Genomic DNA, 27,251 nt, shown 5'->3' with positions numbered 1-27,251 from the left:
GGCCAGTTTTATACAAAGTATAGGTCAATAGGCCAGATATTATTTTTTCCCAAGTCACACTCCACCTGGTTGATAGAGTTATTTTTGGAAATTAATGAGTTGCTTGGATTTTGTACAGCCATGTCAATATACGTACAAGTCCCTCTGCCTTCCATGTGTATGTTAAAATATGGCAGCTGTACTTTTTTAGCTGTATTATACTGAGATCATTTGAGAGGAAATTCACTCATGCTGCTATAATAGACCTCATTTATTTCTGCTATATAAGCATGATCCCAGTTTCCAGATTTACACAATTGGAATAATAATGTGCTGTATAGAACAAAAGTAATTATAAAAAGTCCCTTGCCTTCATAATGGGATATTGGAATACTTAAAAAACTTTGCAAGGAAACTGTTCCTCCAAGATTAAGTCAGGATTCTTTCTTAACAAATTCTTTAGATATCTTCACCTTTGTTTGTCTCATGAATACTTTTTAAAGTTTATGTTTTTCCCCTAAAAAATTTGGAAAACATAGTTAAGATAAACTAGCATGAATCCAGTTGCCCTCACACAAACATAACAAGTTGATCAAAAGATTTCATTAATGACCAGATTAGCTGTTAAGTGGCAAAAAACAAGATTATGACAAAAATGTCAAGTTAAGGGCCTCCCCTGGTGGCGCAGCAGTTGAGCGCTGGGCTGTGAAGCTGCCTGCAGCCTCTCCACCGCCGGTTCGATCCCTGCATGCCCGCTGTTCCCCTCAACAGTGTACTTCAGTCCTTCTGCCTGTTCTGCTCCCTGCTCTGGTTCTGGTGAATTCACTCACCCTCCTGCGCTTCTGACTGAACCCAGTGCTTGTATAAATAAATAAATAAATCTTTAGGAAATAAAAAAATGTCAAGTTCAAAAAAGACCACTCTCTGTCAGTACGTTTCTTTATTGTTCTGTAAACAAAGATACCAGAATCTACATCTCCTCCTCGACCTGTTCAAGAGGTTTTATATGTAGATCTGTCCATGCTTTCTGATTATGTTCATCTCTGTTCCACAGGGAAGTCAAACATAACAAATTCTACAATAAATCTACTTAACAATAATATTAGAGTTTTCATGATGATCATTTTACAATGTATACAAATACTGAATCATGATATACACACAAAGCTAATGTGATATGTTAATTATGCCTCAATTGAAAAAGGCAACAAAATTCATTGCAAGTAATATTTTTAAAAAGCATAAACTAGCTTTATTTTCCTTCCATGCTAGAACTATTCATGTCTGTTTATTTTTAGTATGCTTTACAAATAGCATATGAATGCTTCATGTGTGTGTATGTGCATGTGTAAAAAAATTCCAAATTGAACTTCTCTTTTATGAAAAATGATTTGTTCCATTTTCTACATCTCAAATGATAAAATCATGCAATAGACCTAATTCTCCCAAATAAGAAAACTTGGAATCACTTTACTCAAAACATTAGTGTCAGAAACTACTGGACATAAGTTATGAAAAAGATGAGTTATCTTGTTTGTAGACAGTATTTCAATACAATAAAAAAATTTTCAGATTGCAATAAATTTGATGATTGACATGAAAGAGATAATTGTAATAGATATTCTCAAAGTTTGGTCCCTTTATAAGCAGCATTAGCATAATCTGAGAACTTGTGAGGATGCAAATTATTGGGTTCCATCCCAAGCCCACCTCATTAGAAATTCAGGGCATGGGGCCATGCAGTCTATGATTTAACAGACCCTCCAGGTGATAGTGATTTTTCCACTGAAGTATGAGGTCCCTACTGTGTGATAGGTGATGCACCTATTAAGAAGCAGTGATCTGAGAAGTTCTCTGGGGAAATGACAGGTGATCTGATAATAAAGGGCTAATTACGGAGAGTCTGCAGAAATATATTCCAGACAGAGGTAGGAAGAATTTGCTTACATTCCAAAAAGAGAAAGAAGTCTAACATGGGAAAGATTAGTGAATGAAAAGGAGAGTAGTAAAAGGTGAAGTCATTCCTAAAGGTAGACAAAAACCTTATCATTTTAACCATAATAAGAAGTTGATATGTTATTCTAAGTGATAGAGGAAGCCATTTTGTCAAGAGAGTGGCTTGCCTCTATTGAGATATGCAGAGTAAATTGTACTCATGAGACCATTACAAAATATAGATAAACAAGTAATGATACTGACAGTGGAAATTCAAAGAAGTAGATGGATTTAGTGTAAACTAAATATTTTAGAATTGGAAATAGAAGGACTTACTGATGGATGAAATGCATTTGAGATGTAGAGAAGTTAAGGATGACTATTGCCTTTGGTGCTTGGTGGCACCATTAATTGAGATGATGGAGACTGAGGAGAATCAGAATGAAGTGCATTTGAGGGGTGATCAAGTGCTCTGATTTGGGTACATTAAGCTTGATAAACCATGTAGATATCCAAATGATGGTGTCAAATTCAAAGCTATGAATCTGGATATGATCATTTCCCCAAGTCAAATATTTTTTTCTTGTAGACAGAGAATTAGATAGATAAAGTAGAGAACAGACTTAGGGCCAACGCTGGAGATATTCTAATTTAGATTTTTCATGGTAGAGGTTTCATCAAAGGGGAATAGAGGGAACTTTCAGAGGAAAAGGATGAAAACCATAGTGGTCTAATGTAATAAAATCCAAAAGAGGAACATTTTTCAAATAGAAGGGGTTTATAATATCTGTTGAGCAAACAAAGTTGTTAAGTGTAGAGAGAGAAGGGACCATTAAATTTCATAGCATGGAAGTCACCAATGGCTTTGAAAACAATTGGTGTGAAGCCAGCCTGAAGAACAGTAAATAATGAATGTGATTTAGTAGAGAAAGTGTGAAAAAAATAACTAAATAAATAAACAAAACCAGAAACTAACCAATCAAATACTCCCTTAAAGGTTTATTGAAGGGGAATAGAGAAATGGCAACGTCTGGAATCTTCCTTTTCTTCTCCCAATTTCACTTTCTAAATTCAATTCTGTGTTCCAGAAAACATGTATTCCCTGTTTTCTATAGTCCAGGCACTGTTCCAGGTGCTTCTGGCACGAACATAAATAAGATAATCACTGTTTTCAGTAATTTCATACTTATTAGAGGAAGTAGGCGATAAATAGATAATTTCCACTCACTGGGTTAAGTTGTTTGACATCAATGCACCAGACAAAGGAATAGAAAATATCCAGAAATATTAATTTTGATTCAACATCCAGGAAAGACTTTATGGGGAAGGAAATAACTAATATTACCTAGTTTTTTTTTAATGTTAGATTCTGTTAACTGATTTTTACACACTTTAATAAACCTATGAGGTAGATATTAGTATCACCATTTTTACAAATGATGAAAGTGATATTTCTGATGCTGGGCTTGCAGGAAAAGTAGGAGTGGACAAAAGTTGTTCTAAACATAATGAGAAAATATAATGGTATGTATAATGGAAAAGAGGACATTAGTAACAAGTGTTTCTACAGTGGTTCACAAAGTATGATCGCTGGAACAGGAGCATCATCAGCACACCTGGGAAGTTAGAGATAAAAACTTTCAGACTTCACTCTAAATCTCCTGAATCAGAAATTTTAGACATACAGCCCAGCAGTCTGGTTTTAATGTCTTCCAGGTTATTCTGATGCCCTAAAGTATGAGAAGACTATTGCTGAGCTTGAGTGCTAGGTAGGAAGTGAAGAAAGGCAAGTTTGGAGTGATAGACATGGTCTAGGTATCTTGCCATGTAGAGAAGATTGAGCTTCATCTTTATTAGTGATGAGAGTAGAGAAATATGTTAAGTTGGGAAGTCAGATTTAAGTAGCTCATCTGAAAAAAAAAAATAGCTCATATGGAATATAGACTGGGCCGGTGGTGGGTGGTGAAGGTGGGGATAGGGCAATGGAGGAGTCCAGAAAAGAATTGTTACAAGTCAGTCATTTAAAAGATATATAATATATATTAGATATAATATATAATATATAAAACTAAAAATTACTATCTATCTTTTCTCTAATGCTATCACTCCATGAGATTAAAAATAATACAATAATTTCCTTAGAAGACTCAGGGTTCCCAACCCCAATTGTGTGATAAAGCAATGGAAACCAAACATTATTGACTGACATTTAGATGAGAGGAATGACACTAAAGTAGATATGTTTAGATATGCTTAGAAATTGAATATTATAATTTTATAGAACAGTGATTTTGCAGTTGTTTTTTATTCAAATGAAAATACTCTAAGATAGTTATTCAAAAAAATTTTCTTATTTTTTATTTAGATAATACTGGTTTATAACATCGTCTTTGATTTAGAGGTATAGGCTCACACCCGTCAGGTGCACATCACCACATGACACCTACTATCAAGGCACTGAAAGTCTCCCACTATAGTCTATAGTGGCCCCTCATCACTTTGCTGTTCCCCTTCCCTCCCCCACCCCTGCCGTCTCATTTTAAATATTGTTTATGTGTATGTGTATAGTAACTTTTAAGGCCATTTTAGTCACAATAAAAAAGGTAGAGATAGTTAATTGTACTTCTGTAAGATAAGACCACAGGATTATTTAATCATTTTCCTATATTTTAAAACATTTAAATATAAAAATGGGAGCTCCCTGGTGGTGCAGGTCGTTGAGCGCAGCTCTGTGAAGCTGTCTGCAGCCTCTGCAGTGCAGGTTTGATTCCCAGCCTGCTAGGGAGATACCCAAATGGCGTGGCTGACCTCTCCTGCCTCACCTGCTGCTCCCCTCAGCAGTGTTTTCGGTCCATCTGCCTGTTCTGCTCCCTGCTCTGTCTCTGGTGAATTCTCTCACCCTCCCATGCTTCTGACCTGTACCCCAGTTCTTGTATAAATAAATAAATCTTTAAAAAAAATGTTTTAGCATTTATCTTAAAATTGGGAAGTCTGCTGGACTCTAATGTGCATTTTCAGTTCAAGTATGTTCATATCATAAAGTTTACCATGAGTAAATATTGTATTTTCTATAGTGCATCAGGCAAAAGAGTAACTAAATATATTAAATATATGTCCTGTGAATATAACAGTATTATGAAATGCTGTAATACCTTTATTATTATTACATACAGCATATTAGTGAAGAAACTTACTGATGAATATGAAAATTGCTTTAGTATCTTTAAAAAAAAAAGATTTATTTACCCATGCGTACAAGAACTGGGGTACAGGCCAGAGGTGCAGGGGGTGAGAAGAATCACCAGAGAGAGTGGGGATCAGAACAGGCAGTTCTACTGAAATACACTGCTGAGGGGAGCAGTGGGTGAGTCAGGAGAGGTCTGCTGTGCCATGTGGTTGCTCCCTGGCCTGCCAGGGATCAAACTTGTGCTGCAGTGGCTGGCGGTAGGTTGATTATGCTGTCTATAACCCCTTCACCACCAGGGAGGCCCCTTTAGCATCTACTTTTTTTTAAATTTTAGGCAGTGGAATTTAATGTAATTCTCTCAGTTCTAAGGCATCCTTCTATTTAATGTCAAATATATTTCTTCATATAAGTAATATATATTTTGCTATATACAATATATATTATTCACATGTACTATGCTTTATTTCTCCCTATATGTGATATAGATATGTATATATTATGTACATATTTCTTCCCATAAAGCATCTTATGTTTTATGTCACTTTACAATTGAGGAAATGTAGGACTTGAAAATTAGTCTGTAGTCACTGTTTCACTTAACCCCATTTCTAGCCTGCTGTTTTTTTTAGAGAAAGTGGTCTCTCCACATTAATATTCTTGACTCTAAAGTCTATTTATTAAGCAAAAACTCTTTAAGAATCAAAGTGACCTTTTTTCTGACTTGTTTGAAAGTTTATGGTGTACTTAAGTTACCTTTTGATTATTTTTTGCATGATTAAAAATTTGCAAAGTTCTATTTTCCAAAGAGCTTACCTGTAATAAACAGCTTTCACCTTCTAAACCACAAAACAGGTCTGAATTGCTTGAGCATTAGAGCTAATTGCCTGCCTACTTCAAAGGAAGAACAAAAAAAGAAGGCAGGGGGAGTCACCGAAGCAGGGGCAGTGTGGGCAAATCCACCTCTGGAGGTTATGAGTTGTGGCTTGGAGGAGCCAGGCAAAGTTATAGCCTCAGAACTGCTGTTTGCGATTAAGTTGATGAGGAGAGTCTATCCCACAATCTTTCCCCGCTGCTGACACAGAGTCTTTGTTCACATTCAGATTTCTCAAACTGTTGCCAGGGTCAGGCTGAGGTCAGACACCACAGTGATGTATAGAAGAACATGTCTGGGAATTTCTCTCACACTTAAAACACATACCAGAAAATGAAGAAGAGGACCCTGCACAAACTGTCTGATGAGACCCAGATTATACTGTAGTTTTTCTTTTAGTACCTTCATAATTTTCGTTTTCTTCTCTTGACACACAATGTTTTATTAATGTGAGTTGCGATAGCCCTTACAATTTTATGTCCCCTCAAGATAAGGACACTCAGTAGCACTCAGACACTTCATTTTCCAGCCCTCGGGGAAAGGTCCAGTAAATCTACTCAAAGAAGTCTTGCATCCCTTCCCCAGGACCAGTTGAAAAGTAATTGCCACGGGCTGTTGTAGGTAGCAGGCTTGACACTGGATGTCTCATCTTGTGTGTGGACTTGGCAGGGACACAGCCCAGTTCAGTGATGATGATCTCAGCCTTCCAGCCTCCCAAGCCAAGCCAGCACCCTGGACGCCCCCAGGCCTGACCCGGTACTGGGAGGAGGGAGCTGCGATAGATCACTAATTATCACTGCCAGGTAAAAGCAGGCTAGAGCCATAAGCAGTGTGGTTTCTGCTTAAAACAGAATTTTCACAGGTATTTGCCTGAAAGGAAAACTTCCCCCAGACCCCCAGATGACCAGCGCCCCTTACACAAGGACCTCTCCTCTGCTTTTGTGCAGTGGCAAAATGCAACTATGGAATAAATGGATTTGTATGGTGTCTTCAAGGATTCCAGGTTGAAACAAACCCTTACTTTAAATGTATTAAAGGTTCTTCTTTGCCCCTTAGCATTTTGGAGTCCCCTGCATCGAGCCCAGAACCACCTCACTCTGTTGTTTCCTGCTTACACAGTTGCAGAGCAAGGCTGCCAGTGAGGCACTAAATAGCAATTTTATTTATTTTTTTTTTTTGTGCTCAGCTGCTACATATGACAGAGGATATTTCATTCTGCTGTCAGAGCATTATTAATAAAACATGGGGTGTGGAGAGGGCCACGATTTCCCCTTTCAATCACTATAGCATTTGCAATGAAAATTTTATGCAGTGTGTAATTTTCAGTTAATGCTTGACACTTAAAATGTCCATAGCAGCGTTTTGTATGGTTATTGAAGGGTTAATTGTATCATGTTCTGGGCATAAAAGCTCTGCTTATCAAAAGCAAATAGAAGAGTGTATGCAAATGTGTGTCGATGACCTTTTGCCTTTCCAGGGTTAATTTATATGGTCATTAAAGATTTTATGAAATTGAGCAGCCTGGTGCTTCAAATCCCATTTTACCTTCTTCCCCTAATTTATGTAATTCCTACCTGAACAGGGAATATGATTTTTATTTTTTGTGCTGCAATGAAAACAGCATGCCATGCTGTGGGGAGTTGCGAGTCTGGTTATCTGGCATTACTCAGATTGCTAAAAATTCATTAAAATGTGACATCAGCACAGTGAGAGACAAATGATCGCAGGATGAAAGAGAACAGTGGGCCTTTCACGGATTAGTGCTACACAGACCCAGCATAGAGGCTAACTGCATAAACAGATTAATCCACCAGCAGCAGCATAGCTAAGATTTACAGAATAATTAAATAGAGTTGAGTTACTATGAGGATTTCCATGTAATCTAGCTGGTGTGAACCTGTGAATGAGGTGTGGGGTGATGTGGTTGTCATAGGAGAAGTATACCTTCTTATGTCCTATGCCCTGGATATAAAAAAAAAAAAAAAAAAGGCCTAATGTAACTAAAGTTTTGAGATCTTACCCTGACAGGTTCCAAAGAATTCATCTGGGGTTGGGATTGAAGAGTACAGGGAACACCTGTCTCATATTTAACCCATCCCATATCAAATTATTTAACAAGAATTTTTTTCTTAGAATCTGGTTGATTCTGCCATCTACCCAGTCTACGACACAGTGGGACCATGTTACTCAGAAAGTTCTACTTCTGAAAAGCCAGAGTTACCTTATACCCGTTCATAATCTTTTCCAACTTAAACTGTACTTCAAATGATTTCTTTCATCTTAATTTAGTACGGACATGTTTTCTCAATGGATATAAAAAAGAAGTAGCTTTAGATAAAAATTTGCCATGGTAAGACAGCAGGTTCTTCATACAGAGTTTTGAATAAATGTCGGTGCTTTTTGAGAATGAATGTCTGCAGGTGATTCATAAATAACCAAGTTTTTAAATGGTCGTGTAGTTTATTTTCAGTGTGCATTTTTCTGGGGTTTTCAACTTACTGACTAGTCTGCCTTTCGTAACAGAAGAACAAAGTGAGGAGGCAGAAGGAGCCATTAAGCCTGCCGCAGTGGCTGAGGATGATGAGAAAGACACAAGTGAGAGAGACAATAATGAAGGCAAAAACTCTACTAAAGACTCTGGTAAGATGCTCAAATCTTTCACCTTTCCTTCCTCCACCCCCACTCCCTGCAAGCAGCCCTTCCCTCACCCCCTCCCAAGCTTATTAAAGGCTTTTATTCATTTAAAACTGTCTGAGCATTCCCACTACTATTCAATGCATGTGCATTTTGCATGTGATTTCTATCAGTAGCCTCCCATTGACCTATTTTTAATCATAACCATCTGACAGAATAGATGTGGATAAGTTGAAGAATATTACAGGACGACCAGCAAGATTATTTTTTAATCAAATCAGTTTGTGTGCTTGTAATTTTTTAAGCGCCTTTCATTAATCTTAGCTATACTTGTGATTCCTCTGATGGCATATTAATTTTTCATAAGCACAGGATTAGATATCACTTGAATTTTTTCATTCAATCACATGCAACCCCCCTAACCATGTACCCCTAAAAATAAATGTTATTTTTTCTCGCTTTTTTTTCTTCACAACTTACACTCAGGAATTTGCCCTTTATAAGGGCATCTGTTTGAGGCATTTCAAACAAAATCCTGTGAAAAAGTTTACAGATGATTCAGCCTAAGAGAGAGGAAATATCATTGAAAAGGGATTAGGTGCTCGGTAATTTTGATCTTCTAGAATAGACAAATCCCAGTAATGAAAGCTACTGTCTTTGAAAACAAACCTTCCTGTCATGACATTTACTTGTGCACAAACAAACCCTAGACCAGCATCTGGTGTGGATACCTAAGGCTCTTTTTGTGTTTGATTTGGCAAATATATGACTTCATCCATGCTTTGTATGTATGAGATGGAAATCTATGGTCACAATGAATATTACATTGACTACTTTTGCTGCACGCTATACCTAGTTTTATTATGTTGGACTCATTGAAGCAGAAGAAGTGCTGAAACGAGTTCAAGCCTATTAGTTTCAGGTAGTCATCTATCTTCCCTTGAATTCCAGTGACAGCTGCATATAAAGAAGCTTGTTTTCACTATGAAGACATTGAGTTGTGCAAAAAATATCATTTTTATGTGCAAGTTTATTTAAACCTAAATCATCCCAAATTTGTAATTCAGTCTTTGAATATCTAAGTTTGGCATTTCCTTCAAAAATTATTGGAAGGGCACCCCTGTTCCCCACCACCACACTTTTTAATGGTTATTTAGGAGTCGTGAAAAAATGCCATTTAAATTTGTGTCTAGGATGTAGTGGCCGGCATATGATTCTAATTTGATTTAAACAAAGATCTAAGGTTAGTATTGAGCCTAAAACAATGTAAAAAAGATGCCATAGTTGTATTTTAGTAAGTCGATTCCTGAGGTTACTGACAAGGAATTTGAAGTACTGAGTGATCAGTTAAGGTCAAGGATAGTGCCCTCGGAACCTCACTTGAAAAGAATTGAAAATAGCAAAGTAGTCAGTTTATTCATTCTCTAAGGCGAACCTCATAAAGATTGGCTGCTTGACCACTTCAGGGAGGACAGGAAGCTGTATGCAGTGGTTTTTTCTCACGGTGGTACCAAAATAGATGGGAAAATATCTCCCCATTAACACTTGGATACACATTAGCATTTACTGAGTGCTACATAGTACTTAGTCATGTGACATTATGCTTGGTTTTAAATATCTAATACCTTGTGAAGGATGGATTCTGGAACTCTCTTGAAATGGTTTTAATCTTGGGCCTCTCCTGGTGGCGCAGCGGTTGAGCACTGGACTGCGAAGCTGCCCTGAGGCCTCTGCAGCGCCGGTTCGATCCCCAGCCACCTGCAAGGGTCCCACATGGCGCGCAGACCTCTCGTGCTGCGCCTGCTGCTCTTCTCAGCAGTGTATTTCATTAGTCTGCCTGTTCTGTCCCCCGCTCTGGCTCTGGTGAATTCTCTCACCCTCCCACGCTTCTGACTGTAGCCAATGCTTGTATAAATAAATAAATAACTAAATAAATAAATAAATAAATAAATAAATCTTAAAAAAAAAAAAAAAGAAAATGGTTTTAATCTTACCACTGAGGAAGGAGTCTTGCTTGAACATACCACAGATGCAAGGGCTCTATCCCCACCAGAGCTGTTTGCTGCTCTGCATAAATAATGGGTTCAATCACTCCCTAATGGCCTGATGAGTTATTGTCCTTTCTTGGATGTCTAATTGTACCATCCAGACAAGACTCAGGCATATGAGAGGATACAGACCATTGCATAATGGTAGTTACTTAAAACAGATGTTTATCCCTGTAGAAATGCCTCCCCAGGTATATTTATAGGAATAAAAATGGACTTTTAGTACCAACTTCAAGCAATTACTGAGATGCAAATATTTAACATTGAAACCTCAGACTTCAAGATGATTCTTGTTATTGACAACTAACATGAACCATGAATGTTAAAGTTTTCTGCTTTCTAAATTGTATCTGATTAGGTGAAAAAATTATTACATGGGATTTTTTCCTTGTAAATATTTCTCATGATTGAATAAACCACTTACACATATGTAATTTTTCTTGTCAGTTATAAATATCAAAAAATACTAGCAAATTTGTTAATCACTATCTTAATGTGTTAGGTAGGAAAAAAGTGTGACCCCACTTTAACACAGAATTTTTTAGATAGGAAGGAATTAACACATGTTAGGAAGACTATGTTTGTATAAGCTGTTGTGCTGTGTTGCTGACATTAATCTCTAGGACTAGAGCTTTCAAAATGAGACTTGGCAATATGTGAGTTATATTTGTTGAATATTCATTCATAATAGAAAAGCTTCCTAATGCCTCATTTATATTGTCATTTAAATCTAGTGCCACTTTAGATTAATTATAATCCAAATTATAGCCCTGTGCAGTACAAGAATTAATATAGAGTTTATCCAGATTAATACATTTGCATTGAAAATGTAATATGTCTCTGCCATGGCTAAGGGGACCACTTTTTAATAAGGGAGTAAACATGAGGAAAGATGGAAATTAACCTTCATTATTGCAATTAAAATTATCCTTTCATTCTCATCTCATTAGAAAGAATACTGTACCGGTAATTATAATTTAGAATTATTTGGAGTTGAATAACATCTTCTGTTATATGCAAGTTTCATAGTATTCAAACTTTATGAAATATATTGATTCATAAATAATAACTTAGTATTTTGTTTTATTGTTTTTCCAAGATTTGCTTTGAGTGCATATGTGTTATTGGATTTTCCTCAGTTGTTATGAGTATAAACCATTTTACAACCTTCTGTGTTTTAGGGATTGAAAATTATTAAGTAGGCGGCATCTGAATTGAAATGAATTATGTCATTTTTATATTAGCAATCTCATGCAAGTTAACTAATCCCATAACTGACAGATAATCATTGGCTCATCTATTTGGCAATGCTTATTTGTAATTAGACTTCTATTTTTTTATTTAAAACGCATTAAAATGACATTGTTTTCGAGTATATTCTGATGTCTTTAATAACATGAAATGAATTATGATCTCATTTCAAAATTTTGTCTAGGGTAACAGAGTTTATTTCAAATAAAGTTGCAGACATATACTATGAGTAATCACAAAATTTAATCAAAACTTCCCTAAATTGATTGACCCTTATTCAATATAAGGCATTTCTAAGTTAAAACAATTCAGAAAAAGACCCCAGAGTTGATTTTTTATAATTTACCAAGGAGGCTATGATATCTGAGCTAGCACCCCTTTGGGTAGGACAGGCATGTATGCAGAAACTGTAACTTCCATCATTTTTTCAAGTAATCCTGATGGCCTGCCTTATCTCCAAGAGTCTGTTTTGTCATATGTTGTTATATCTCAGTATTCACTGCTTGTTCTTATCAATAGCATGCATTTCTGGGGTCCCTAACTATAGTTTGGTGGTCTAGCCTTTATTTTTAAAACTTCTTTTAAATTTAAAATAAAATGGATGTTAGAAAGTCTCCAGCTTACGTTATGATCATGACTTAATTAACAGGTTAATTAGCCAAAAATATTGAATTTGACACATATAATGGTTAAAATACAGCTGGCAGCATTTGTTACAGTAGCTGTGAAACAAGTGACTCTAAAACTTAACTTGATGCAATATGTTACATCACTAAGTTCAAAAGTAATTATATTGTTAGTGAATAGAGATAAAAACAGGAATTAATGATAACACATATACACACATTGTATAGTATAGTCTCAGTAAAATGTTTCAAACCTTGAAATCAATAGGTTTTGATACTTTGTAGTACCAACATTAGAATGTGTATGCTTATGAAAATAAGGTCATTACTATATTTTTCATATAGTTGAAAGGTTCTGGAAGGTTTATTATTTCTGATGCTCCATAAGGCTTGCAAGCAACAAAAGTTATGGAAAGTCTCTTTTAACTTTGTGACAGTCTTTGATAATACAGTGAATTGAACCAACTTATTATTTGGTCATGTCTGATTCTACCATGAACACAAAAGAATGATAAGGGGATATGACAGAATTTTTCTCTTAAGGGAGCATATTCTTACTTATCAATGGGTTACTTTTTAAGGAAAAAAATCTTTCAAACTCACAGGAGATATTAATGTTAGACTTTGATTTAAATAACAATCATATTATACAACTTGATCTGACCCTTAAGCAGTAAATTATTTTTGGCTAGTACTGTATGTCATATTATTTTTTAAAGTTTCTTTTACCACTTTTTGAACAATAGCACAAAATATATGCTGCTTTGAAAAAGAAAAACATATTTTTGATGCCAGAATTAATTATGAAATAAACATTCTTGTTTTTAACATATCTTAATTATCCAATATTTGGATATCTTTTAATCCATCTCATGAAATTTTCAGTCTATCTCAAATTTAAGTTTGTTTAAATACAAATATAAGAAATTATTTTTTTAAGTATCTGGAAAGAATCTAAATGTTTCCAAGGAACATGTGTATATAGGAAAAATGTACCGAAGCAAATAAATGCTAGTATTTGCAAATCTAGATATTCATTATCAGCATAATTTGTTGAAAGCATAGCAAGAATTATGTACCTATTACAGACCCATAGGAATAAAATTATTATCATTATGTCATTAAAATTCTTTCTTAATTTTGGTCTCCTCAGAGCTACTTTTACTTTCAATTTTTTTTGAATTTGAAATTTTTGAAATTATTTGGATAGTATATGTGTCTCCATCTAAAATGAGAAAAGAATGCATTTTTGGTTCATTTTACTTTGTTTCCATAACACCCTTGACCTTATTTTTAAATTAAAACTGGGTTATTCTGTAATAAGGTGCAATTTGTTCATTTATATGAACCGTATGTGGATTGAAATAAAATCAAGATAAATCTTCATGCGCAGCATACAATCAGATTACGCCTAGACTCTATATTTACGCGGGGTCTGATAGCAATCAATGGTTTAGCTTCATTGCATTTCAAGATGTATTTGCACCCAGTTGTCCAGTGATAGTGTCCTCACCCTGGAAATAATTTAGTTGCAAATTGACTGGAAGATGGTGAAAATTGAAAGTTAAAATTAGAAATACTCATAATAAACAGCAGAAAAAAGGTCAGATGATGCCGCACTATGATGAGATTGGAATGGCTGGTAAATGAGGTTTTGTGTTTGTCGTGAGATGTATGTGACATGCCTACCCAATGTCGCTGTAATATCCAGCCTCGCAGAGGAGATTATCGGGAAAATTGATGCTGGGAAGAATTTTCTGTTAGATTGGGAAATTAGAATCACACTCTTTTCTTTGATGTGCGTGTGAAGCTCCTACACATTGCATTGCTCATCTAGGCAAAATTTTAAACCATATTTAACACTGAATATTTGGAGTAACCTCATAAACCAATTGTCTTGAGAACTGGACTATAAACACCTAAAGCAAAGAGTAAATCACAGAAAGCAGCAGCAGATATGCACTGTATAGTTCATTTTCAAGTCCTACATTCACCAAGGAAAATATTATCTCAGGTTCTGAATTATAACTAGTCAGCTCTACTCAGAATTTTGAAATCTTTTCAGTGCCCAAGAATTTTAATCATAAGATAGATAATTAAGCATTAGTAAAAATAATTATCTTGTAAGTCAGCATTTGTAAATGGAAATAGATTTGCTTTAATGTGATAAAGGCATTCTGAGACACCAGAGAGCATGTGTTATTGATGAATCTTTCAAGGTCACCTAGGGTTATCTACACATGAGACAGGCGTACATTTTAAAATATATTTATAAAGTCCACTTAGTCGGTGGACAAAAAGAAGTGTATTTTTGCCTTTTGAGATTAGCATCATTTAAACGTGCTTGTCCAGTTCTTTCTATGACTCAGTGGATTGAAAGTCAGAGCTCTTTTAAAAACATAATTTTTCAGATTTTGACATTGTTATTCTTTTTAAAATGAAGCATTCTCTTCTTTTTTGGAAATCAGGAATAATCACACCAGAAAAGGAGCTAAAAGTCAGCGTGGCCGGGGGAACCCAGCCACTCCTGCTGGCAAAAGAAGAGGATGTTGCAACAAAAAGAGCAAAACCTGCAGAGGACAATAAATTCTGTCATGAACAGGTAGATATGATGCATTTCCCCTTTGTCATGTAAACCTTTTCTGTTTAATTGCTGCTGATAGCTTTAGAGACCCAAGTGATTCCATGCTGTTGAAATGTGTGTAGACATTGCAATTGGCGAGATAATGAACTCTTGGTATTTCTTCTAAATGCTCTGAAGTCATCAAAGTAAATTAACTAATAGTGGCCATGTTTATTCAATATTTTCCAGTTCTATCAGTGTCCTTATTGTAACTACAATAGTAGGGACCAAGGTCGTATCCAGATGCACGTCCTATCTCAGCACTCGGTGCAGCCAGTCATCTGCTGTCCGCTCTGCCAGGACGTCCTCAGCAACAAAATGCACCTCCAGCTGCATCTGACGCATTTGCACAGTGTGTCTCCGGATTGTGTGGAGAAGCTGCTTGTGACAGTAAGGATACCAAATGTTGATGTATGTGTGAAATAATCTCTGCAAAGGTACAACACAAAATCTGCAATTATCAGTTAATGGGAATTAATTTATTCTTTGTTACTTAAACATTTTCTTATTAACTTGTAGAAATCACAATTCCAAGTTCATTTTTGATTTATTTTGCTTGGGAAACAAAATATGGTACAAGGTATAGCGTGTTCACTAGCACATATTTTATGCTCTTATTTTTATACTTATGATGTTAATCAACTAACTCATTGGGGCACCTTGAGTTTCAAACATTGTTATCAAAAAAAAAAAAACAGACCTTCAAAAACTTTCAAATCGTATTTTTAAAAAAGAAAAGAAGAATACAGCATTGCAACAGCATTGATCTGAAATTTGAAGGGATGCATTAGCCTGAAGAGTCACAAAATGTCTCTGCTTTGGTTGGAAATATGTTAGTGGGATGCAATACTGCCAAGTGGCAGATGTGATGGAGTCTTTGATTCCTGGGCTGCGTTTGACATAAACCCTTTTGGTTTTCACAGGTGCCTGTCCCTGATGTGATGATGCCAAACAGTTTGTTACTGCCAGCAGCCACCTCTGAGAAATCGGAGCGAGACACACCAGCCATCACAGCAGAGGGGCCTGGGAAATATTCAGGTATGCGAGTGTGTGATCATGACTGTAGGAAACACATTCAGGGGCTTGCATTTGCTCCAAGATTATTACCATGAAAGTTCTTTTTTTTAATAGAGGGGGAAAAGTGTGGCATTTCTGAGAACCATGTTTTCCAAGGGATATTTAGTGTCAGATTATCTGTAGCTGACCAAGAATAGTCAGTGTGTTCTACTTTCTGAATAGTGAAGCTATGGCCTTTGGTAGTACTAGATTATAGATTACTATAATCACTTGTTTTCTTCCATATCCTGAAATTTCTTTAGGTCAGAAGTGATTTCTTATTCCTTTCTGTCCCCAGTGCCCAGTGCAGTTCTTGCCACATAGTAGTTGCTCAATGACTATTTCTTCAAAGAATCAATGAAGCAGAAACCTTTAGAGGCTTAACCTACTTATTGGTATTTCAGCAGATGTTCCATAAGCGATGTTTGTGTTTTCTTCTACACAGGTGAAAGTCCAGCAGATGATAAAAATTTGACTGGTCTTGAAGATTCGAAGGCTGGCATGGAAATCAAGAGTGAGGAGCAGAAACCAACTAAAGAACCCATGGAAATATCAGAATGGAATAAAAATAGCAGTAAGGACATGAAAATCCCTGACACTCTGCAGGATCAATTAGGTGAACAGCAAAAACGTCAACCACTCTCAGTTTCGGACCGCCACGTCTATAAGTATCGCTGCAACCACTGTAGCTTGGCTTTTAAGACTATGCAGAAGCTTCAGATACATTCCCAGTATCATGCAATTCGGGCTGCAACGATGTGTAATCTCTGCCAGCGTAGTTTCCGTACATTCCAGGCTTTAAAAAAACACTTGGAAGCAGGCCACCCCGAACTGAGTGAAGCAGAACTTCAACAGCTGTATGCGTCCTTGCCTGTGAATGGGGAACTTTGGGCTGAGAGTGAAACTATGGTCCAGGATGACCATGCCCTAGAGCAGGAAATGGAGAGAGAGTATGAGGTGGACCATGAAGGGAAGACAAGTCCTGTAGGAAGTGATAGTAGCTCTATTCCAGATGACATGGGTTCTGAACCAAAGAGGACCTTACCTTTCAGAAAAGGGCCCAATTTTACAATGGAAAAATTCCTCGATCCATCTCGCCCATATAAATGTACAGTATGTAAAGAGTCATTCACCCAAAAGAACATCCTCTTGGTCCATTATAATTCAGTTTCTCATCTGCATAAGTTGAAAAAGGTTTTGCAGGAAGCCTCCAGTCCTGTTCCTCAAGAAACCAACAGCAGCACAGATAACAAGCCCTACAAGTGCAGCATCTGCAACGTTGCATACAGCCAAAGCTCCACACTGGAAATCCACATGAGGTCCGTGCTCCACCAGACAAAGGCAAGAGCTGCAAAGTTGGAGCCAAGTGGCCACGTGGGTGGTGGGCACAGCATTGCAGCCAACGTGAATAGTCCTGGGCAAGGGATGTTAGAGTCCATGAGTCTAACAGCAGTTAGCAGCAAAGATACCCACTTAGATGCCAAAGAATTAAATAAAAAGCAAGCTCCAGAATTAATCTCTACTCAACCTACACACCACCCACCGCAGTCACCAGCACAAATTCAGATGCAACTACAACACGAGTTACAACAGCAAGCTGCATTCTTTCAACCTCAGTTTCTAAACCCAGCCTTTTTGCCTCATTTTCCTATGACCCCAGAAGCACTGCTGCAGTTTCAGCAGCCTCAGTTTCTCTTTCCATTCTACATACCTGGGACAGAGTTTAGCTTGGGGCCAGATCTGGGCCTGCCTGGCTCTGCCACCTTTGGTATGCCTGGTATGACAGGAATGGCTGGATCCTTGCTTGAAGATTTGAAGCAGCAGATTCAAACGCAACATCATGTGGGCCAAACTCAACTGCAGATACTACAGCAACAAGCACAACAATACCAGGCCACCCAGCCCCAGCTGCAGTCTCAGAAGCAGCAGCAGCAGCAACAGCAGCAGGCTAGCAAATTATTGAAACAAGAGCAAACTAACATAGCCAGTGCTGACTGTCCCATCATGAAGGACATGCCTTCTTACAAGGAGGCAGAAGAGATGGCTGAAAAGCAAGAAAAGCCAAAGCAAGAATTTTTGAGTGAAGGCGAGGGGCTCAAAGAAGGCAAAGACATGAAGAAGCCAAAATCCTCGGAACCATCTATGCTGCCACCCCGAATTGCTTCAGGGGCTAGAGGAAATGCAGCCAAAGCTTTATTGGAAAACTTTGGTTTTGAACTGGTCATTCAGTACAACGAAAACAGGCAGAAGGTACAAAAGAAGGGTAAAAGTGGTGAAGGCGAAAACACCGATAAACTGGAATGTGGAACGTGTGGTAAATTGTTTTCCAACGTGCTTATTCTAAAGAGTCACCAAGAACACGTCCATGGGCAGTTTTTTCCTTATGGAGCACTAGAAAAATTTGCTCGTCAGTACAGGGAGGCCTACGACAAGCTCTATCCAATTTCGCCATCTTCACCAGAAACACCGCCTCCACCACCACCGCCTGCCCCCCTGCCTCCAGCTCCTCCACAGCCTTCGCCCATGGGTCCAGTAAAAATCCCCAGCACAGTCACTACGCCTCTGCAGGCCCCACCCCCCACTCCTCCACCCCCACCTCCCCCACCCCCTCCCCCACCCCCACCCCCACCCCCACCACCTTCTGCTCCCCCACAGGTCCAGCTGCCAGTTTCTCTGGATCTTCCTCTCTTTCCTTCCATTATGATGCAACCTGTACAGCACCCGGCCCTTCCTCCCCAGCTTGCTCTGCAGCTGCCACAGATGGAGACACTCTCTGCTGATCTCACTCAACTTTGCCAACAGCAGCTCGGATTAGATCCCAACTTCTTAAGACATTCTCAGTTCAAACGCCCTCGGACAAGAATTACGGACGATCAACTAAAAATTCTGAGGGCGTATTTTGACATCAATAATTCTCCTAGTGAAGAGCAGATCCAGGAAATGGCAGAGAAATCTGGCCTCTCTCAGAAAGTTATCAAGCACTGGTTTCGAAATACACTTTTTAAGGAACGGCAGAGAAATAAGGATTCACCATACAACTTCAGCAACCCTCCCATAACCGTTCTGGAGGATATCAGAATTGATCCACAGCCCTCCCCATTAGAACATTACAAGTCAGATGCATCGTTCAGTAAAAGGTCCTCACGAACGAGGTTCACTGACTACCAGCTTAGGGTTCTACAAGACTTTTTTGACACGAATGCTTACCCAAAAGATGATGAAATAGAACAACTTTCCACTGTTCTTAATCTACCTACGCGGGTTATTGTTGTATGGTTCCAGAATGCTCGACAGAAAGCACGGAAGAGTTATGAGAATCAAGCAGAAACGAAAGATAATGAAAAACGAGAACTCACTAATGAACGGTATATTCGAACAAGCAACATGCAGTACCAATGTAAAAAGTGCAATGTGGTTTTCCCCAGGATCTTTGACTTGATTACGCATCAGAAAAAGCAGTGTTACAAGGATGAAGATGATGATGCCCAAGACGAAAGCCAAACCGAGGACTCAATGGACGCCACCGATCAAGTGGTGTACAAGCATTGCGCTGCGTCGGGCCAAACGGATGCAGCCAAAAACGCTGCTGCTCCTCCAGCAAATTCTGGCTCTGGAACTAGTACCCCCCTGATTCCATCACCCAAACCAGAACCTGAGAAGACGTCTCCAAAACCTGAATATCCCATAGAAAAGCCAAAGCAGAGTGACTCCTCTCCCCCTTCTCAAGGCTCCAAATCAGCCCTGTCACTAGCATCGACTTCCTCAGACCCACCGCAGGCCTCCACCACTCAGCCACAGCCGCCGAAACAACCCCAGCTTATAGGCAGACCCTCCTCGGCCTCTCAGACCCCAGTCCCTTCCAGCCCACTGCAAATTTCCATGACTTCTCTCCAGAACAGTCTACCTCCACAGTTACTACAATACCAATGTGATCAGTGTACAGTTGCCTTCCCGACTCTGGAACTCTGGCAGGAGCACCAGCACATGCACTTCCTCGCTGCTCAAAACCAATTCCTTCACTCTCCATTCTTGGAAAGGCCCATGGACATGCCCTACATGATATTCGATCCCAACAACCCACTGATGACCGGACAGCTGCTGAGTGGTTCTCTCACACAAATGCCACCTCAGACCGGTTCCTCCCACGCCACCGCTCCGGCCACAGTTGCTGCTTCCCTTAAAAGGAAACTGGATGATAAAGAAGATAACAATTGCAGTGAAAAGGAGGGAGGGAATAGTGGTGAAGACCAACACCGAGATAAACGCTTGAGAACCACTATCACCCCGGAACAACTGGAAATACTCTATGAAAAATACTTGTTGGATTCCAATCCTACCAGAAAAATGCTTGATCATATAGCACGGGAAGTGGGGCTGAAAAAGAGAGTCGTGCAAGTCTGGTTCCAGAATACACGAGCTCGAGAAAGGAAAGGCCAGTTCCGGGCGGTGGGTCCTGCACAGTCTCACAAGCGCTGTCCCTTTTGCAGAGCCCTGTTCAAGGCCAAGTCAGCCTTGGAAAGCCACATTCGCTCTCGGCACTGGAGTGAAGGGAAGCAGGCAGGTTACAGCTTGCCACCCAGTCCTTTAATATCAACAGAAGATGGGGGAGAAAGCCCACAGAAATACATTTATTTTGATTATCCATCTCTGCCATTAACAAAAATTGATCTATCAAGTGAGAATGAATTGGCTTCTACAGTGTCAACACCTGTTAGTAAAACAGCAGAGCTGTCGCCGAAGAATCTTTTAAGCCCGTCTTCTTTTAAAGCAGAATGCTCTGAGGATGTAGAGAATTTGAATGCTCCTCCTGCTGAGGCTGGATATGATCAAAATAAACCTGATTTTGATGAGACTTCATCAATTAACACAGCGATCAGTGATGCCACCACTGGGGATGAGGGAAACACCGAAATGGAAAGCACCACAGGAAGTTCTGGAGATGTGAAGCCAGCTTTATCTCCTAAAGAGCCAAAAACTCTTGACGCTTTGCCAAAAACAGCCGCCACACCCACCACGGAGGTCTGCGATGAAAAATTTCTCTTTTCTCTCACGAGTCCCTCGATACACTTCAATGATAAAGACGGTGACCATGACCAAAGCTTTTACATCACGGATGACCCGGATGACAATGCTGACCGCAGCGAAACATCCAGCATAGCTGATCCGAGTTCACCCAATCCATTTGGATCCAGCAATCCCTTTAAATCCAAAAGTAATGATCGACCGGGTCACAAGCGTTTCAGAACCCAAATGAGCAATCTTCAACTCAAGGTTCTCAAGGCTTGCTTCAGTGACTACCGAACTCCGACCATGCAAGAATGTGAAATGCTGGGGAATGAGATTGGTCTGCCCAAACGCGTGGTCCAGGTGTGGTTCCAGAATGCAAGGGCAAAGGAAAAGAAATTTAAAATTAACATAGGGAAGCCTTTCATGATCAATCAAAGTGGAACAGACGGCACCAAACCAGAGTGTACCCTCTGTGGAGTGAAGTACTCTGCCCGCTTGTCCATCAGAGATCATATTTTCTCCAAACAGCACATTTCAAAAGTGAGGGAGACGGTTGGGAGTCAGCTCGATAGGGAGAAAGATTACTTGGCTCCGACCACCGTTAGACAGCTGATGGCACAGCAAGAACTTGATCGTATAAAGAAAGCTTCAGATGTGCTGGGCTTAGCTGTTCAGCAGCCAAACATGATGGACAGCAGTTCCCTCCATGGCATCAGTCTGCCGGCAGCCTACCCGGGACTCCCCGGCCTTCCTCCAGTCCTTCTCCCTGGAATGAACGGTCCATCCTCCCTGCCGGGATTTCCACAAAATTCAAACAGTAAGTCATTTCAAGGAAAGTCAGACCAATTAAGTCATAATAGGCAACCAATCACAGGTAACCAAGTACAGGGTGTACTTGGATTTTCTTAAAACTTCAGTCAGTGAAACCATTAAATTATTTGAAATATGTATTTTATTGGCTATAATTATCAGCCAGGTAGGCATCAAACTGAATGTGTGCAGAAAAATAAAGATTAGATAGGGTAGAGCAGAAAGACTCAGAAATATATTTATATCATTTCATCTTTATGTCTTAGAAATATTTTAGTCACATTTCACTATTGATTTCCAGTGGCATTTCAGCACAACTGTGTTGTTTAGTATTTGGTATACATATTAAGAAAGTGAACTATTAAAGAATGTATTCGTTGGTATCTTAATTTATCTTTTTTCCAAGGGCAGAGTTTTTTGTTTTGTTTGGGGGGATTTTGGGTTTGATTGTCTTATTCCCACCCACACCCCACCCACCCCCACCAGTGCCAGGAAGATTGAAAGTTAAGGGCCCTCTGGCCACAGGAATTCACCCACATTGCACCTAGCAAGTAGTAAAGCTTAGGTTTAAACTTTACTAAAAATATGACTTCTGTAATAATTTTGTAATTTAGTATTGCTGTAAGATTTTGCTTTCTGTAGCATATATGGATACTTATTATTTAAATAAATTAACAATCTTAGAATTGTATTAATATTACTCCATGAATTTCTACTGGCACTCTCCCAGCCAAAGTTAAGGTATAACAAAAGTGTAAGGCTGTTTCAGGCAGTCTCAGATGATAAACCCAATTTTGTGTTTATCGAAAGAAGTGTAATTTGTGCAGCTTAGATTATGTGAACAATTTATCCAAATGTATTAGATTGAAAAAAGTGAATAAAGCATACTAGTCAATCATGTAGCCCAACATAACACTTTATATATTACCTCAAATAGAACAAGAAAGTTTTTATAGTTTCCTCCTTAAGGTAAGTTTTATTTTCCAAATTAACAGTGAATTTTTTTCTTTGTAAAAAGAAATTTAGACATTCCATGGAGATTTATCTAAAAAGAGCATATTTAACATCTCTAGAACATTTCCAAAACACATACAGAATTTTTTACTCATCTTTACAAGTTAGAATTGGACTTTTGCATAAATTTCAAACTTTTCAATTTTTTTCCCTTCTCAAATAAATGTTAAATTGCCATATGATCTTAGGGAGATATCCCTAATTTAACTTATAGCTTGGGAGATGTGAAAACAGTGACATCAGTTCTTAGCCATTGCTAGTTCATCTGGTTCCCTGTCTCGAATGACTTCTTGCCATTAACATCAGAGAAAAGCAGAATAAATTTATGCATTTAAAGAATGTCACCAAGAAAATTTCTGTAATACCCCTATATATACTATCACACAATTTTCCGTTCCTATAGTATATTAGGTTTAATTATTTGGATATTCCTAGAACCCTAAATATTAGAGTAATAATTATGTATTTTGTTTGTACTTTTTAATTAAGTCACATACTAGTTTAAGAATGATGCACTGACTGATGGTTTCACAGATAAATGTATTAGTCTTCTAGTTCTATTTTATATATCACTGTGGTTACTAATTACACAAAGAAAAATGTCTTTTGTAGAAAAACTTCTGTGATCAGTTAATGTAAAATAGAGTGTTTTCCATATAATGTCTAATGTGGAAAAACTCTATGAACAGTGATGTAAAATTTACGATTTGTAAAATATAAAATAAATCTTATAAAAAGTAAAAATTATTTCAATAGACTAAAATTTGCTATTTTACACTGCTGAGAACAGTGGAAGTGTCTGTGCCTTTAAGCTGCAAGTTGGCTTTGATTGATGATGCCTGACTCCTCCCCCCCACAAGTGTGGACCAAGGTATTTTCTCCACTGGATCAGAAAAGCTTTGCTTGGACAAGAGGTTCTTCACTGATGGCCCTTCTGGTTTGTCATTATGAAACTGGTACTGAGGCCTATACATGAGAATGTGAGAAGGAAAGGGAGATATTTATGAAGTATTTAACCTAAACTTCCTTCTCATTCTGCTCACTATAAATAATATTTATATCTTCCCTCCAAAATTTGGGCCCTGTTTATAACTATCAGAGTGGTAGGAAGCCTAATTTATAGTGCACCAGGTACTGGGGAACTCAGTACTCTCTATATATCTATTGCTTTATTAAATCATGGACTTAAACAGACCAGAGAGCGTTCTAAAGAAAAAAAAAAAAAAAGATCTGTGAACATACCTAATGCAATTTGCAATTCCTCTTGAATTAGTCCTTTGTTTGTAATTTTAAACATTAGCACAGCAGTGTTATCAGCAGGACCATGAGTACCCAAATGCCCACACTTCCAGTTCACATCTTTTTTAAGTTAATTTACCTGTGGTGTGTAATGCTGAATATTTTAATCATCTCATGGAGCAGAGTTGTGGTTCTCCATCTTTCTGTCATCGTTTCTCTACTTTATTAATTCTCATGAAACAAATATCTCTCTTGCTTCATAAGAGAAACAGACATACCAGCTTGGTGAAATCAAAAGGAGAAAATTACTTCATAAGAATATTTTGTATTTCTCACATGCCCTGGGCTCTTGCAACAGTTTATTACCTAGATGAACAAACTTTGAGACTATGACATGTTCCTCTTGGGCCTATTTTAATGGGATTTGGTTATGGGGAAGCTTTCATTTTAAAGAAACTCCATCCCTTTGAAGGTAGATTTCTGGGCTTTGATCCTACGGAAATCACTAAAATGGGACTCCAATGAATATCAAATATGTCATAGAGTAAAAGTTATACCCAAAGGTATTCCAAAGGTTATATCCAAAAACTAGCTTAATTACAATTACATGTTCAGTTATTATAGTTATCAACCTTTAAATTTCCTGCTTTAAACACCATGTTATTCTTTTGGGGGGTAGAATTGCTGTTCTGGCTTACCAGCTTTCATGCTCGCAAAACTTCCTTATCTTTCAAGCAAATTTCATATTACTTAGTCTTTCAAGATCACAAAGTTCTTTCAAGTAATACACATCATATGTGCCTGCTTCCTGAATAATGATTCAGCCCTATGCTCAGAATTATTACTTACTATTATTCATTTTTTAAGAAAATGAATTCTTTTCTGCTTTAAAATTTTCTACATTTTTCTTTTTCTATCATGATAGTATGCAAAAATGGGAAAGTAGCAAGAGAAAGTCACAGGCCTGTGCACCTGGGAAAAATTAGAAAATTTTAAATTTACATTTTATCCTCTAAGATGTTAGTTTTCTTTAGCATTTTTCTCAAGATGAATAGAAAAAGAACTTGATTTTCTATTTTTAGCTTATTTACTTTATCATTTTAAGCAGTGTCTGATTTTTATATGTTTCCTTAGTATTTGGAAATACTGCCTAACCCAATTTCCTTAAATGGAACTTTAAAACATGCCTTTTGCATTTTTCTCATAATTCAGTGTAATTTACTTGCACATTTGGGGTAAATTGAGATAAGAGTAAGTCTTTAATAATTTTAGCAGAATCATATTTGACTTAGTGTATATAATTACTTTTATTTTTGCCTCAAAAATTCTTTCCCTCTGAGAAACCTAGATCAAAAAAAAAAAAGTGGGAGAAGTTCATTATGAAACAGACATTTTCTTCTGAAAGCATTATTTTTGGAAATAGGAAGCTATTTCAGGGAAACAACCCCCCCAAAAAAAAATTATATGAGATCTGTAGAATAGTCATATGAGATCTGTAGAATAGCTTTATTCTGTAAGTGAAATTTCAAATAATTAACATAATTTGTGGATTAATATTAAAATTACTAAATATGTGTATTGATAGCAAAAAAAGAGACCAAAGAATTGTCATAGGAGTTAGAAAATGGGAAAGAATATGTCTTTAACATTACAACTCAGTAAGATATAAAAATTTGACATACATTTAGTTTGTAATTATCATCACTTATTCTGTATTGTGATTACTGTTCAGTTTTTCTCTTCTGTTTTAGGTTTTCATATATTGGTTAGCTACTGAACTTTAGACTGCAGATTTGTGCAGTCTTGTGTCTTTTACAAGTAGGCACATAGTACATTTCAATATCCTTAATGTTTATCTTTAAATTTTAAATTACAACTGTTTATTTAACTCAGCCTACTCCTCAAGGTATTGAATTCCTGAAAATCCCTGATGGTCTTTGACCACAGTCGTTGATTCCAACTGCAGTCTTCTAAAAATATTCATTGTTCCATTACATGACCTCTGGACAGGAACTAGTAGACCTTGCTATCAAGCTAGAAAGGCTGAGCCCACAGCTTTTGATCCATCTTGCTTTTTAGCTATCATTGCTATTTTTTATATATCTGTGCCTTAAGATTTCCTTTGTCTTAAATTCTCATGTGAGAAGTAGGTGAGCCAGCAATTTCCTCAGATTTAGAAAGGAAAAGCACTAACTGAAAGGTGGTCCAATTACTGAATGTGAAGTCTAATTGCACCAGACTTAAGAGCAAATTTCCTTTTATGAATAGTCAAATATAACAAAGAATGACAAATATGAATACCATTGAAGGAATAAATGTTTAAAATAATCTATTATATGTTGAACTTTTCCCGAAAAAGGTATAGTCATATCTATTTTTTTTTCCTTATAAATAAAATACCCTGTATTATACTATAGGAACAAAGACAAGGGAATTGAAAATGTGGGTCCCCAAAAGCAACTCTATTGTTCCACACTTTTCTCTTGGGTTAGGTCTAAATCCCATGAATCTAAGTGGTCTATTATAGATGATCAGGGAATTTACATTCCTATCATACCCCTGGAAACAGTAAGTTATCTTCATTTAAATTTCTTACAAAGACATCAGCCTTTCTTCTATAAAACATGGGTACATACCGTTAGTTTCTCCCAAAAATATTATAAAGTTTAGTTTCCCAACCCCATATCCACCAATGTATCATAGATTTCTCTCTGTCAAATCACCTAATAACTCTAGAGCCCAATTTTCCTATTAAAATATGGAATTTTAGTATCTGACCCTGCTTGCCATGAGGATATCAGAAGACTATTCTCTAACATGATGAAAATTCCTTAGAGATCATTACTAACACAACTAAAGAAATTATTCCAAAGCCTGTCAGAAAAGAGTTGGGTGTGGTAAGATTAAAAAGAGGAGAAGCCAATAATAAACAAGGCTAATTGATATTAATATGATATTGTTAGAGTCAAGT

The 27,251-nt window shown here is 37.5% G+C and overlaps 1 protein-coding gene across 2 annotated transcripts in view; it reads left to right on the top strand.

The window, feature by feature from the left end:
* ZFHX4 (zinc finger homeobox 4) overlaps positions 1-27,251 on the top strand; it is a gene marked incomplete at its 5' end in the record, with an annotated part of 161,670 nt that overhangs the window by 131,481 nt on the left and 2,938 nt on the right. For both annotated transcript variants that reach the window (XM_084230447.1, XM_084230446.1), the window contains 5 exons: positions 8,496-8,612; positions 15,000-15,133; positions 15,344-15,544; positions 16,078-16,192; positions 16,656-22,034. In XM_084230447.1, coding sequence (XP_084086573.1) covers positions 8,496-8,612; positions 15,000-15,133; positions 15,344-15,544; positions 16,078-16,192; positions 16,656-22,034 — 5,946 coding nt within the window. The remainder of the gene's footprint in view (positions 1-8,495; positions 8,613-14,999; positions 15,134-15,343; positions 15,545-16,077; positions 16,193-16,655; positions 22,035-27,251) is intronic.

This window comes from Talpa europaea, assembly GCF_964194135.1.
Source record: "Talpa europaea genome assembly, chromosome: 3".
Taxonomy (NCBI): Eukaryota; Metazoa; Chordata; class Mammalia; order Eulipotyphla; family Talpidae; genus Talpa; species Talpa europaea.
The sequence above is the reverse complement of the archived record's forward strand: the minus strand, read 5'-3'. Positions and strand labels throughout refer to the sequence as shown.